Source organism: Naegleria gruberi (genome assembly GCF_000004985.1).
Source record: "Naegleria gruberi genomic scaffold NAEGRscaffold_78, whole genome shotgun sequence".
Lineage (NCBI taxonomy): Eukaryota > Heterolobosea > Eutetramitea > Acrasida > Naegleriidae > Naegleria > Naegleria gruberi.
Window position 1 is genome coordinate 149,234 of NW_003163249.1, and position 12,015 is coordinate 161,248.

The 12,015-nt window shown below is 34.2% G+C and overlaps 6 protein-coding genes across 6 annotated transcripts in view; 2 read left to right on the forward strand and 4 right to left on the reverse strand.

Annotated features, from left to right (window-relative positions):
• Positions 1 to 1,082: 1,082 nt before the first annotated feature.
• Positions 1,083 to 2,594, forward strand: NAEGRDRAFT_75249 (uncharacterized protein; the record flags this gene model as incomplete). The annotated part of the gene is made up of 1 exon (XM_002669758.1): positions 1,083 to 2,594. The coding sequence occupies one exon, from the start codon at positions 1,083 to 1,085 to the stop codon at positions 2,592 to 2,594; it is 1,512 nt and encodes a 503-aa protein (XP_002669804.1).
• A 66-nt stretch (positions 2,595 to 2,660) lies between these two features.
• On the reverse strand, positions 2,661 to 5,042 carry NAEGRDRAFT_75250 (uncharacterized protein; the record flags this gene model as incomplete). The annotated part of the gene is made up of 1 exon (XM_002669802.1): positions 2,661 to 5,042. One exon carries the CDS (start codon positions 5,040 to 5,042, stop codon positions 2,661 to 2,663), a length of 2,382 nt encoding a protein of 793 aa, XP_002669848.1.
• Positions 5,043 to 6,915: 1,873 nt separating this feature from the next.
• Positions 6,916 to 8,884, forward strand: NAEGRDRAFT_59851 (uncharacterized protein; the record flags this gene model as incomplete). Its single annotated transcript, XM_002669759.1, has 1 exon — positions 6,916 to 8,884. One exon carries the CDS (start codon positions 6,916 to 6,918, stop codon positions 8,083 to 8,085), a length of 1,170 nt encoding a protein of 389 aa, XP_002669805.1. The 3' UTR covers positions 8,086 to 8,884.
• A 241-nt stretch (positions 8,885 to 9,125) lies between these two features.
• NAEGRDRAFT_75252 (uncharacterized protein) lies at positions 9,126 to 9,703 on the reverse strand (the record flags this gene model as incomplete). Its single annotated transcript, XM_002669803.1, has 3 exons — positions 9,126 to 9,337; positions 9,408 to 9,540; positions 9,686 to 9,703. 3 exons carry the CDS (start codon positions 9,701 to 9,703, stop codon positions 9,126 to 9,128), a joined length of 363 nt encoding a protein of 120 aa, XP_002669849.1.
• Positions 9,704 to 10,110: 407 nt separating this feature from the next.
• On the reverse strand, positions 10,111 to 10,596 carry NAEGRDRAFT_75253 (uncharacterized protein; the record flags this gene model as incomplete). The annotated part of the gene is made up of 1 exon (XM_002669804.1): positions 10,111 to 10,596. The coding sequence occupies one exon, from the start codon at positions 10,594 to 10,596 to the stop codon at positions 10,111 to 10,113; it is 486 nt and encodes a 161-aa protein (XP_002669850.1).
• A 179-nt stretch (positions 10,597 to 10,775) lies between these two features.
• Positions 10,776 to 12,015, reverse strand: part of NAEGRDRAFT_53987 (chromodomain-containing protein) — a gene marked incomplete at both ends in the record, with an annotated part of 3,915 nt that continues 2,675 nt past the window's right edge. The window contains one exon of the mRNA XM_002669805.1: positions 10,776 to 11,953. Within this exon, the coding sequence (XP_002669851.1) occupies positions 10,776 to 11,953 (1,178 nt within the window). The remainder of the gene's footprint in view (positions 11,954 to 12,015) is intronic.

Consider the following 12,015-nt stretch of genomic DNA (forward strand, 5'->3'; position numbering starts at 1 on the left):
GATGAATTTTACATTTATTTTGCAAAGGAAAGTGACGATTTGTTAAATGAAAGATTTCTCAAGCCACAAATGAACTTGACAAAATTGGAAAGTGCTCGATGTTTCATTTACAAATTTCTTGGAAAGAATCAAACTGGGAAAGTGTTTGGATCTCAATATTTGGTGGATAATATTCTCTCAATTATTGTATCAAAAGTGAAAAGTTATGAACTATCTCCAAAACAATTTATTCCTTATTGGTGCTTAATATTCTCATTCATATTATATACCATTGATGGTGATATTGGAATACCCAAAGAATTGATCAAACACTATCCCAATTTCATTTCAAACAAATATTGTCACTCATTGACAAACATCCATCCTGGATACGTATGAGTCAAATCCTCCACCATTAGGAAATACTCCACATGAAATTACATCCCAAATGGAATTACTTTCGCAATTCAATACCTTCTCTATTATCCAATTTATTTGTCGTTAATCCTACTGTTTCAACATGAATGATAATGAAAAACTGCAAATCAATCATCTTTCCTTTTCCAGAATTTGCAAATTCATGAATAATAATAATAATATGGATATGAACTCATAAAAGTTATTGTGGATTACAAATTTAAAAGACCTTTCCAAATTATTGATAATGATCATGCCGATCACTTTCTCAATTAATGGCAATTGCACATTATCATCATCATCATGAATTTATTCCTATTTTATTTTCTATATTTATAATACCAAAACATGCCCAATGCAACAAGTGAAATTCCAAAATAGGCAATCAGGAATTGATTGGCTCTTTCTTTTCTCTTTTTAATATCGTCGAGTGTTTTTTTGAAAGATTCCGACTCGGCCAAAAGCTCCTCATCAGTATTTTCTATGGTCTTTGATAGATCCATTTTTTTTTAATTTCTGATGTTTAAATTTAATTTTGAAAAACTTTACAATACTTTACAATGGAACTTTGTTTGAACTAATTCATCTCATTAAGAGCTCTGGAGCAGTTGTGAAAAGATCAGGAGCAGTTGGCTGAATGACATTTTTGTGTCAGCACTCAAAATAAAAGAAAAAAAAAGAGAAAAATGAAGAGAAGCGAATTTTCAGCAATTCCTGATGAAGTTATCTTTCATAGAATTCTTCCGTATTTCGAATATAGATGGATACTAAATGTTGGAAGATTAGTTTGTAAATATTGGAATGAAAATTACAAATCAATAGAAACTTTCGACTTTTCTGTCAATTATTACGGAAATGATAATTATTGGGAAAGATTATTGAATGATGTGCATTCTGGCGAATTAGAAAAAGTAACGGGATTGAATTTTCGATTACCACTTGCATGGAATTATGATTTGGAATTGCAACAAAAATTAATTACCAAATTAAGTAATTTGAAAGAATTGTCTTTAGGCCCATGTGCATGTGAATATCCCTTGATTATGACTAAATTGGAACATTTGGAAAGGGTTGTTTTAAATTTGAGATACATTAACATTGTTGAATTTTTGAAAAATTGCAAATCAAAAATCAAATCCTTTGACATTTCAAGTGTGGAATACAAACAAGATTTCAGTTTTGATATTGAATGGCCATTAGAACACCTCTCTGTCTCTGGTCTCTCCACAAATTCATGGATTTCCTTGTTGAACAGCAAATTTGCAAGGAATTCCTTAAAAAGTCTAAAGATTTGTAATTGTGGAATACTTCCAAATGAGGCAGTGTTTGATTTGATTGGAAATTTGGATTGTCTGACCGAGTTGGATTGTTCTGAAAAAGTTTTATGGAAACACATGAGAAAAATTGGGAAATTGAAGAAATTGACTTGCAATAAGGTGTTTCGTGGGGCAGAATCTGAATTGGACTTGTCATTATTAACAAATTTGGAATACTTATGTTTAATGAGTAATGATTTGGTGGGAAGTTCATTTAAACATTTACAAAATATGAATCATCTCACGGAATTAATATTGGCCAATAACAAAATAGAAAATGCTGCTGCTTTGAGCTCTGTCACTAGCTTGACTCATTTGGATCTTTCGAATAATTATATTCGAGATGAAGGATTGAAAGATTTTTGCCAACTTGTTAATTTGAAATATCTATCGTTGGAATACAATCAAATTGGCAGTATTGGAGCTAATTATCTTTCCAAGATTGTCCAGCTAGAGCAATTGAATCTTGCACGTAATTATATTGGAGAAATAGGTGTGGAAAATTATGGAAATTTACAAGCATTGAGAATTCTGAATTTGAATGCAAATAATATTGGAGATGGATTGAAATTCCTGGCTTGTTGTAACTCCTTGAATCAGTTATATGTTGCCTCGAACAAAATTAGTAGTAAGGGATTAATTGATTTTTGCAAAGTTTCAATGCCAAATTTGAAAGTATTGACCATTTCTAATAATAATGTTGGAAAGGCAGTTGCTCTGTTGGTATGTTTTAAAGGGACAGAAGTGAGAGCAGATAACTGTAATATTGGATTGACTGATGCTGTGCAATATGTGGCAGAAAAAGGCATATCCAGTTTCTCAAACCAATTAATCAACACAAAGAACAAATTATTATCAATATTCGATTCCTCAATGTTTTAAAGTCAATTTCAGGTGATATTGAGGAGATGGCAATGATGTGATTTAATAATTATTAAACAAAATAATTTATTTACTATTATTATTTTGTTTAATTCGATGTCCACATAGAAATCCCAACCTAAAGCCCTCCACAACAAGATCCATATCCCTAGCTTCTCTTATTTGTGATTGAATATTTTGGAATAGATCAGCAAAATCCTTTTCAGTACTGCAGATATTTCTCAATATTGTCAAGTATTCTACGAGGGCTGGATTTGATCTCATTGTGGAACCATTATTTTGTTGTTGAGATTGTTGTTGTTGAACATTTTGATTGTTATCCATTATTGTTACAAAATTATTGTTTACAAATCCTAGTTGATTGTTATTTTCATTAACTCGCTGAAAATTATTGCCATTATTTGTTTGTAACATGGCTGATTGAATATTTCCAAAATTGATATTCATTGCATTATTAACCTGCAATTGGCTGTGATTAGAAATTGAATTTGAATTGGTAGAGTATTCTGAATTTCTTCGTTGTTGTTGTACAAAGAGTGGTACTGTAGTTGCTGATTTTGGTGATGGTGGTGTCAAATTTTGATAATTGTTGGCAACTGGTGATACCTTTTGCGTATTATTATTTGTACCCAAAGGTTTATCCAAATTGGCAAGAAGTCTGGACAAGTAACTTGGATCGAATAATTGAGAGCTACCTGGCGGGCTATTTGTCCTATTTTGATTATTCATTGGATTACCATTTGTAGCAGTATTCACTACTCCATTTGTCGTTATGCTCAGTGGTAGTGCAGAGCTGCATGTTGATGGTGGTGGTAATGATACATTGGAAGTATTTGGAATAGATGATGCAGATACTTGATTAGAAGCAGTAATACTGCTGGTTGTTGTGGTTGCTGCTGTTACAGATGGAATATTAGCAGTTGAGGTCGTTGTTGTTGTTGGATTTTCTTCCTTATCATCATTCTTCTTCTTCTTTGGTTTCCTCTTTGATTTGGTTAGTGAGCTGGAACTACCCAATGATCTTTTTAATGAAGGAAGATGAACGCCCTCTTGTTGTGCCTTCTTTTTCAAGTGGGTTCTATACTTTTGCAAGTGGGATTTGATATGTGTGGTTGTGAGAAAGTCCACATTCATAATCTTTTTAATTTCCTTTGGTCTTGCATCGTAAACTCCCAAACTCTCAACCACTTGTACAAAGTGTTGATGTAATTCATCAGACCACATTAACCTGTCCTTAATTCTTCGTTTTCTTTTGGTGGTTGTTTCTTCTTGATTTCCACCACCACTGTCACTTCTCCTTCTGCCCTTCTTCTTTTCTGATGGTTCATCTGCAGCATTAGCTTCGAGCTTTTCGTTACTCGAACATGTTGATGAGGACTCTGATGAACTATGAGAAGAAATAGGAGAAGAAGACCTCATGGTGTGTGGAATGTCGAATATGTCTGAAAAACTAAAGTGCTCCGACTGATTAAATCCTTGTTGCATGCCATTTCCATTGGCAGCAGCCATGTTCATCGAAGAAGCATTTGAATCCTTTCCCATGTGGTTCAAATCATTCTCTGTCATTATGTTTGCTTCAAAATTGGTGTTTGTTTGGTGTTGTTGCATGTTCGGATTAATATTATTACCCACTACTACATGTTGCATATCGAAAGGCGAAGCTCCTTCGAGAAGAGATGGATTATTCAGGAGTAGTCTTAGCATGGCTTCTGTATCATTATTTGCATTGTTGTGGAATGTCACTGAATTGGTGCTTGTTATTGTAGTGGCTGCAGTATTGTTGTTATTGTTATTAAAACTAAGAGATGGTGATGATGTATGATTGCCATTCACCATCTGTAAATGATTGTTAGAGTTTGATGCACCACTGTTGTTGTTAGTTGAAACAGTGTTATTATTAAACATGGATTGGAACAATGATGAGGCATGCTGGTGTTGTTGTTGCATCAATAGTGTCGAAGAGTTGGTATTCAAATTATTATTATTGATAGTAGCAGAAGTAGAGGCACCTGATGATGATGATGCAACAGGCAGTGTTGAGGTATTGTTATTGTTATTATTATTATTTGATGGAGAAAGTTGAAGTAATTGCTGGATGGACAAGTCAACGACACGATTCGCATTAGATAATTCTAGAGAGGTAACAGGATTGCCAGGTTTAATAGATTGACTGCCTATCATGGTGGGGTTTGCTCCTTCTGGAAAGCCTTGATTGTTAAGAGTTGCCGAAAAGTGTTGTTGTTGTTGTGGATGGTACAAGATATTGTTGGGTGATGGCATTGAGGAATGCTGCTGTTGATGTTGCATGGAAGATGCTGTTCTTTGCAAATATATGGATTGAAAGGAAGCTGGTTGTTGTTGCTGCTGTTGGGAAGTAGATGGAAGTTGGGTGGATAACAATGTTCTGTTATTAGTGTTATTATTCCTGGGAGAACCACTTCCACCCATAATGCCAATAGAATTTGAATTGAATTGTTGTTGTTGTGGTGGTGTGGATTCATTGCTATATTATACTATTATATACAGCTTCAGAGTTTTGTATTTTTCAATGCGTAGTAGGGGACTAATGTTGTCTTTTTAAAATATCACACAATGATAGTTGTTTGTGAGGAAGTTATTGTTGAGGTGGAAAATCCTTGCCCGCACAATTTGGACACAATAAGGCTAGTTTTAATAAGGAGGTAAAAAACAGATTTGGCCTTTATGAAAGAACATCACGATCGTTGTGAATGTTGTTGAGGGTATCGCACCGATATGAGTATCATCGCAATAAGGAAGAATATTTTAATCTCTATGTTTACTGTTGTAAAACTTACTCTCAATAATATAAGTGGTGTGTGTGGTGATTTCGAAAGTGCGCAAAATTATTGTTGGTACCATACACTATCAAATATTATGTTGTTGCCAAGATATATGTGAAGAAGAAAACTGCAGGTGGGTGTTGTGAGGTTTTTTTAGACTTTGAAAAGGATCTTGGAAAGCAACTAAACAAACAATTTTATCAAAGTCGTCAAGTTAAGGTTGCGAAGTTGTCGGTGAAATCTCTCTTATTTGTTTGTATGCGTAGCAACATTAAATATATATGGAAAGTCTGGGTTCCTAAATTTATCCTTAGACCATGTGACCAGGCGCAATTATTTTTCCAATAATCGCGATGTAAAACATTTGTCTTGTAAAAATCTAATAAATTACCTACGAACTAAAACAGTTGTAATCCAATGCATTGCATCACCAAACATTGCAACTAGATCCATGTAAGGACAAATCATCCAAAGAGTTTGAATTTCGTATGGATCATGCAATATAGGAAGCAAACCTCGTTTTCAATACTGATTTGAGAATATCAGAGATACAATATATTAATTTATGAAAAACAGTGCAATTTACGCTGCTGTTCGGTTCCCTGACTATGGTGCTTAATAAACAAGCAGAATAAAAAAAGTGTTTGCGAAATCCAACATTGCATTCATTCTGTTGCATTGATGCACCTCTTTTCTTTTATAACCGAGAGATAGCAGCCAAATATAATGATGATTCTTCATTCCGAGGTCATTTTGTAAAACGGTTAATGATGAAAATTTGTTGTGATCATCACAAGATATTTATCGATTAATTAATATTAATTGTCCTATTGGTGTGTTATGTAAATTTACCGAAGGATTATTGTATGATCCTTGCTAGAACACACACATGTAAAGGATTTATGCATATTATAATAGTGGGACAACTAATATTGTATTTGTGATCCGAAACAAAGACATCAACATCAATGATGCTGATGGTTGTATACTATCGGGTGTTGTTGTTGTATAAATTGATTAATAGTGGAGAATAACAATTTTAATCGAATGATGACGAAAGATTTGATGTTGGAAGAAGGAGGAGGTTGGAATCATCCATAAGGGTTTGATTGCCATTGTATTAAAAGACTCTTGAGAATTGATAATATCTATATTTCTATTTGCGGGTTGGATCCTACCACTTTTGGTTTATTCCAGTTTCGAATAGTTAACGAACCGACTGGTAAAATATCCAATTGCTTTATATTAATTGGCATTTACACTTTCCGAGAATGTATTTTTCAATTAATTACAGAAAGAACGCCAAGTTAAACAACTACAGTTTTTGCAACACTTCCATTCTAATTGTACAATAATTCGAAATTACTGTAGTTGAATTGAGGAATTATTCAATAATGGAATTCAAACTAACGATTGCCAACATTACACTTTAGAATGAGATTTGGACTTGTTTACAATTTATTATTATTGCTTTCAGATTTAATGGTTTGGATAGGGAAGGACTATTTCGGATATGTGAAATGAAACAATTAACTAGTCTTGATATTTATGGACATTTATTTGATTATTTTAAGGTTCGGTCGAGTGATGAGAAGGAGGATGATTCCTCAACAGCAATTAAACTTCCGAACCACAACAACAATAACATATTGAACCAATCGGAAGATGTGCATAGAATACATGATTCCGATGAAGATGAAGATGATGGGTATGGAGTTTATGATGATGAGGAAATTGATGAGGTGAAGGAAATTTGTAAAATTGATGAGAAAATCCTTAAAGATCCAATTCAATTTATGGAAATTTTGCAAGTGGTAAGGGATTCAGTGTTGGATTATTTTGCATTGCATGAATTGGTGGAATTGCAGTTGAGTTGTAAATATTTTAATGAGATGGTGGATTTGTTTATTGTAACGAGAAGTGCAGTGTGGTGGTCTGCTTGTTGGAGGAGAACTTTCAATTACATGTATGGAGGCGAGGCAGTTAATAATCGAATAAGATTTGGGTCTATTCATTCCCATACTGAGAATACTTCAACATTCAATCATTTTTATGCCTCGTCATTATCAATTGAGGAGGAAATGAAACTATTTCCATTCGTGCTGGAAGGTAGTGAGGAGGAGGTTGCACTGGTGAAGGAGGAAGAAGAAAAAGCTGCAGCTCAACTCAAACTCAGGAGGTATAATCCAAGAGAGTTGCAAGGTAAATTTATTGGAAAGGAGACACAGCATGAAAGTTTCAAAATTACAAAGAGTAAGGTCACAAAATTAATGAGAAAGTCTGGACTGCTAACTCAATTCATTTCCATGAGTTATTCATCAACAGGAAAGAGTGGATCAGCAAATGGTAATTTTGATAAGCAATTTCTCACAAAGAAAGTGAAAAGGAATTACTTTGAGGAACAACAAAGATCGAAAGGTCAATCTAAACTTGTTAAGCTTGCCAATAGTTCACTAAGGTTTATTTTTTGGTCAATATTTAACAAATGGTGGTTGAAAAGCAAATCCAAGGAAGAAAAACTCATAGCACATACTTCAACCATTAATAGAAAAAGATTGGCTTCCTATGATCGTTATGGACCTGTAAATAGAACTGAAACTGTTGAATTACTTTCATTAGTTCATCAAGTAGAAGGAAAACCAGATACTATCATTGGTACCTATGTAAAACATCACTCCTATTATGCATAAATATATCTCAAATAATTGTAAATAGAATTAAAAACAATTTTAATTCTTCTTCTTTCTGGTATTGGAAAGTGGATAGAGAGGTTCAGGATATTTTGCCAGATAATTCTTGACATATTCATCCAATTCTCCAGCTTTTTTCATTTCCAATAATTCAACAAGAGTATCACCATGACAATGACATGATGCGTCCACTTTACACCAACATCCCAAAACTTTTCCATCAAGCTCATCCAAATCTTTCAATAAATCATCTCTTCTCAAGATGTAATCTCTATATTTCTGACAAGCCACTTCTGCACTTCCACCACAAGTAGATACAGGATATGGATTTCCCCACTTGGATTGTGGCAAACTCCAACCACCCTTATTCAAAGCTCTTCCAATATAAACTTCACAATCCTGAACAACTTTACCATCCTTTCTTTGTAACTTGACTACACTAGTTGTTCTTTTCAAAGATAAAGGTGTTAGTGAGGATGATACTTTTGGAGTGCTTGTTGAAATTTCTCCCAAAGTTGTTGTTGTTATTGTTTGTAATGCTGGTTTCTGAGCAAAGAACTTGGATTTCTTCACTTGTTGTTGTTGAGTAGTCTTACCAGATGATGATGATGATTCCGATTCGGAGGTAGCAGTAGATTTAAATGGTCGCTTTTGATTTGCTGATTTTACATTATTTTGCTTCTGTTGTTGCTGAGAAGTTGTACTTGATGAAGAGGAAGTAGATGATGATGATGAACTTTGATTGGCAGAAGTAGTACCAGCAGCAGGAACCGAAAAGAAATTAAAGGATCGTTGTTGAGACATTTTTTGAAGATTGTTTTTTAATATCTACACAAGTTCACATCTGAAATAGTTGGTGAGAAGAGAGGTAAACTTTGAAATTGAAATGTCATAATCTTAATGACTCAACTTCTAATAAGATCTAGAGACTGCATGAATACATGGTCGTAGAATCATAGGGAAAGATAGGCCATGTAGAACTATTAAGGACAGACAGATTGTTATTATGTTGAGCAGCTGAATTTTTAATAAATAATTTATTAATATTGTTGTTGAACAGTGGTAGTTTGAACTGTTTGTTGAACGTATGCTTGTGGAGGAACATACCCAACAATAGGTTGTTGAACAATGACTGGTTGTTGGACATAGACAGGTTGTTGGGCCATAACTGGTTGAGCAGTGGTGGTAATGACAACTTGCTTTTGATTGTTATATTTGAGATTGCAACCATCAACCATACCAGGAATCAGAACTGTTTAAATATTAATAGTAAAATTATGAATATTGTTCATATAACTATTGAATAGTATTAATTTACTTACTAAGATCGACCAATTGGCCAATACCGAACAAACCTCCAGTAACCAACCAGACAATACCCAAGATAAAGGAGTCCAAATAGAAACGATGCAATCCAAACAATCCAATACAACAACCTAACCAAAGAAGATACGCCTATATTCATCAAGTTATCCATACACCCCATCATCATCATCATCATCATCATTGTATCAGTAAAACACAAGCACAATCATCACAAATTCATTCATAACCATGGTCAACACCTTAAACCTTCCTTAATTTGCACTCAATAACTTACAACACCTTGTTCTCTCATTTTTTTAATCGATCTGCACTCTATGGTTGTGTTGCAAACAGCCATGACTGTAAAGTCTCCCTTACAGAGTCACATTGTTGCTTGGAGAGCTTTTTTAACGGTTTGGATTGTTGGCGCCACCACAACTGTTTCTGTTGGTGGTTCATTGCATGGATTTGAGGCAAGTCCATATACAGTAGAGGGAGGAGTTTACAATGAAAAGTTTGTTGAATAAAGTTAAGGATGTCTTTATTTGAATGTGTCCATACTTGATCCAAGAATGGAATTAAATAGAGGTAAGAAAAGTTGATTGGTTTACAAATTTTAGCATCTGAGCAAGTGCTGAGGAATTTTTCATTTGAATATAAACTCAAAAGATGATGTTTATTGACTCAATAATCTCTGCCAAATTCCTCACACTATTTAAATTATGGATTGACAATGAAAATTTCACCCATTACTTCCTTCAATTCATTTACACGCGTTTCACCAAGTCTACTTCTTGAATACTCACACTGATTCACAATCTCTATTGTATCTTTTAATTGATCCAAATTGGCGTGTAACAAATAGGTAATACATGATTCAATCTTATCTAATGAATAGGTGCTACTTGGTGAAGGTGTTTTACCCTTGAAAATCAAGCTCAATATGTCGTGAGCAATGTCTTTGATCTTTTTAGATCGATGAAGGATAGAGCTTTGTCTCTGAGTTAATTGTTGTTTTGAAGATAGTGCAACGGAAGAGGATTGAGTACTTTGAATGAGAGAAGACAATTCAGAATACAATTCTCTTAAAGCAGCCAAACATGGATTATGAGAGTTTGGATTATTGTTTATAATTAGTGGTTCAACATATTCTCTGCTTCTTGAAAGAATGTTGGAATCAACAGAGTCTTGTTTAGTTTCTACCATGTTTTTATTATTTATAACAGTGGTAATGGTAATTTTTTAAATGTGAATAGAACCATTATATATGAATGTAATAGTCAATTTTCTAAAAATGGCAATCTTCCATTGTTGAACTTCCTTCTGTTAGAGATTAGCGGAAAGCAATACAATAGTACAAAACGGTAACTAGATTATGAATTGTTTTATTTCAATTCCACTTCAGCCTTTTTCTGTTTAAACGATAATACTCCAATGAAATAAGCATGATTAAGAGGCGCACATTTAAGTTCATTTCTCACAGCAGAACATCCTGGATAAATGTATAATTTTCCTTGATATTTGCTATTGTCTATCTTGACATAAAAGACTTTCTTCTTATCTGCCAATACACGAGCAGCCTTGTCAATTTTAGAGTTCAATGTATTGGCTCCAAAAGGATCAGTCTTGTTATATATATTGAATACAACTCCTTTCATTTCGAAATCCCAATCAGCCATACCTTTGATGACAAGGTTGCTATCAAATACACCTCTAAAAGATTTCTCTGTCAAACCCTCTATTGTAATATTTTCAAAATCGTATGATTTCCCATCAGATATGTGCACTATTTCTGCGTAAGGTAAATGGTTTGAAGTGGAATCAGAAGAATCAGCAGAGAGAGGGGAATTTTGAGGAATTGGTTCGGTCTTTACAGTATTGTTCACTGTGTGGCCTCCTAATCTTCTTTCACTTCTGTATGTTTCTGGGATGGTAGAATAGGATGCAGGAGAAGGGTTATCCAATCTAGGAGTGTATCTTCCGTCATTATATCTACTATTGTTGCTTGAGCCTCTATAACTGTCAGTACGATCTGACCTACTGCTACTACCAGAATAACGAGAATAACTTCCACGATCATCATACCCACCTCTTCCATATGAGCTATGATATGGAGACTTTGAGTCTCCATAATCTCTTGGTGAGGGTCTGTAGGAGCTGTGTGAAGTGTAAGGTGATCTGGAGTCTCTAGATTCTCTTGGTGAAGATCTATATGATGAAGATGGTGAAGGCTTTGAGGTTGCATAATTAGATTCACTTGGAGAACGAGGAGCTGTGTACGATGATCCGCTATATCTGTTTGAGTTTCTATTCATTTCACTTGGAGAACGAGGGGCTGTATATGATTGCTTGGAAGATACATAGCTCGATGAAGATCTGTTTGAAGAATTATTGGATGAATTGAAATTGGACCCCATTTCACTTGGAGAAAGTGGTGCAACATAGACAGATGAGGAGGGTTTTTGTGTATTGTAACTGTTAAATCTAGTTGAACTTGTATGTGTATTACCACTACTGCTAAATCTAGTTGAGCTTGCATTCATTTCACTAGGGGAATGAGGAGCTGTATATGAAGATCCACTGTATCTAGTGGTTGAATTGCTTGGAGTTGAATTGGTTATTTCA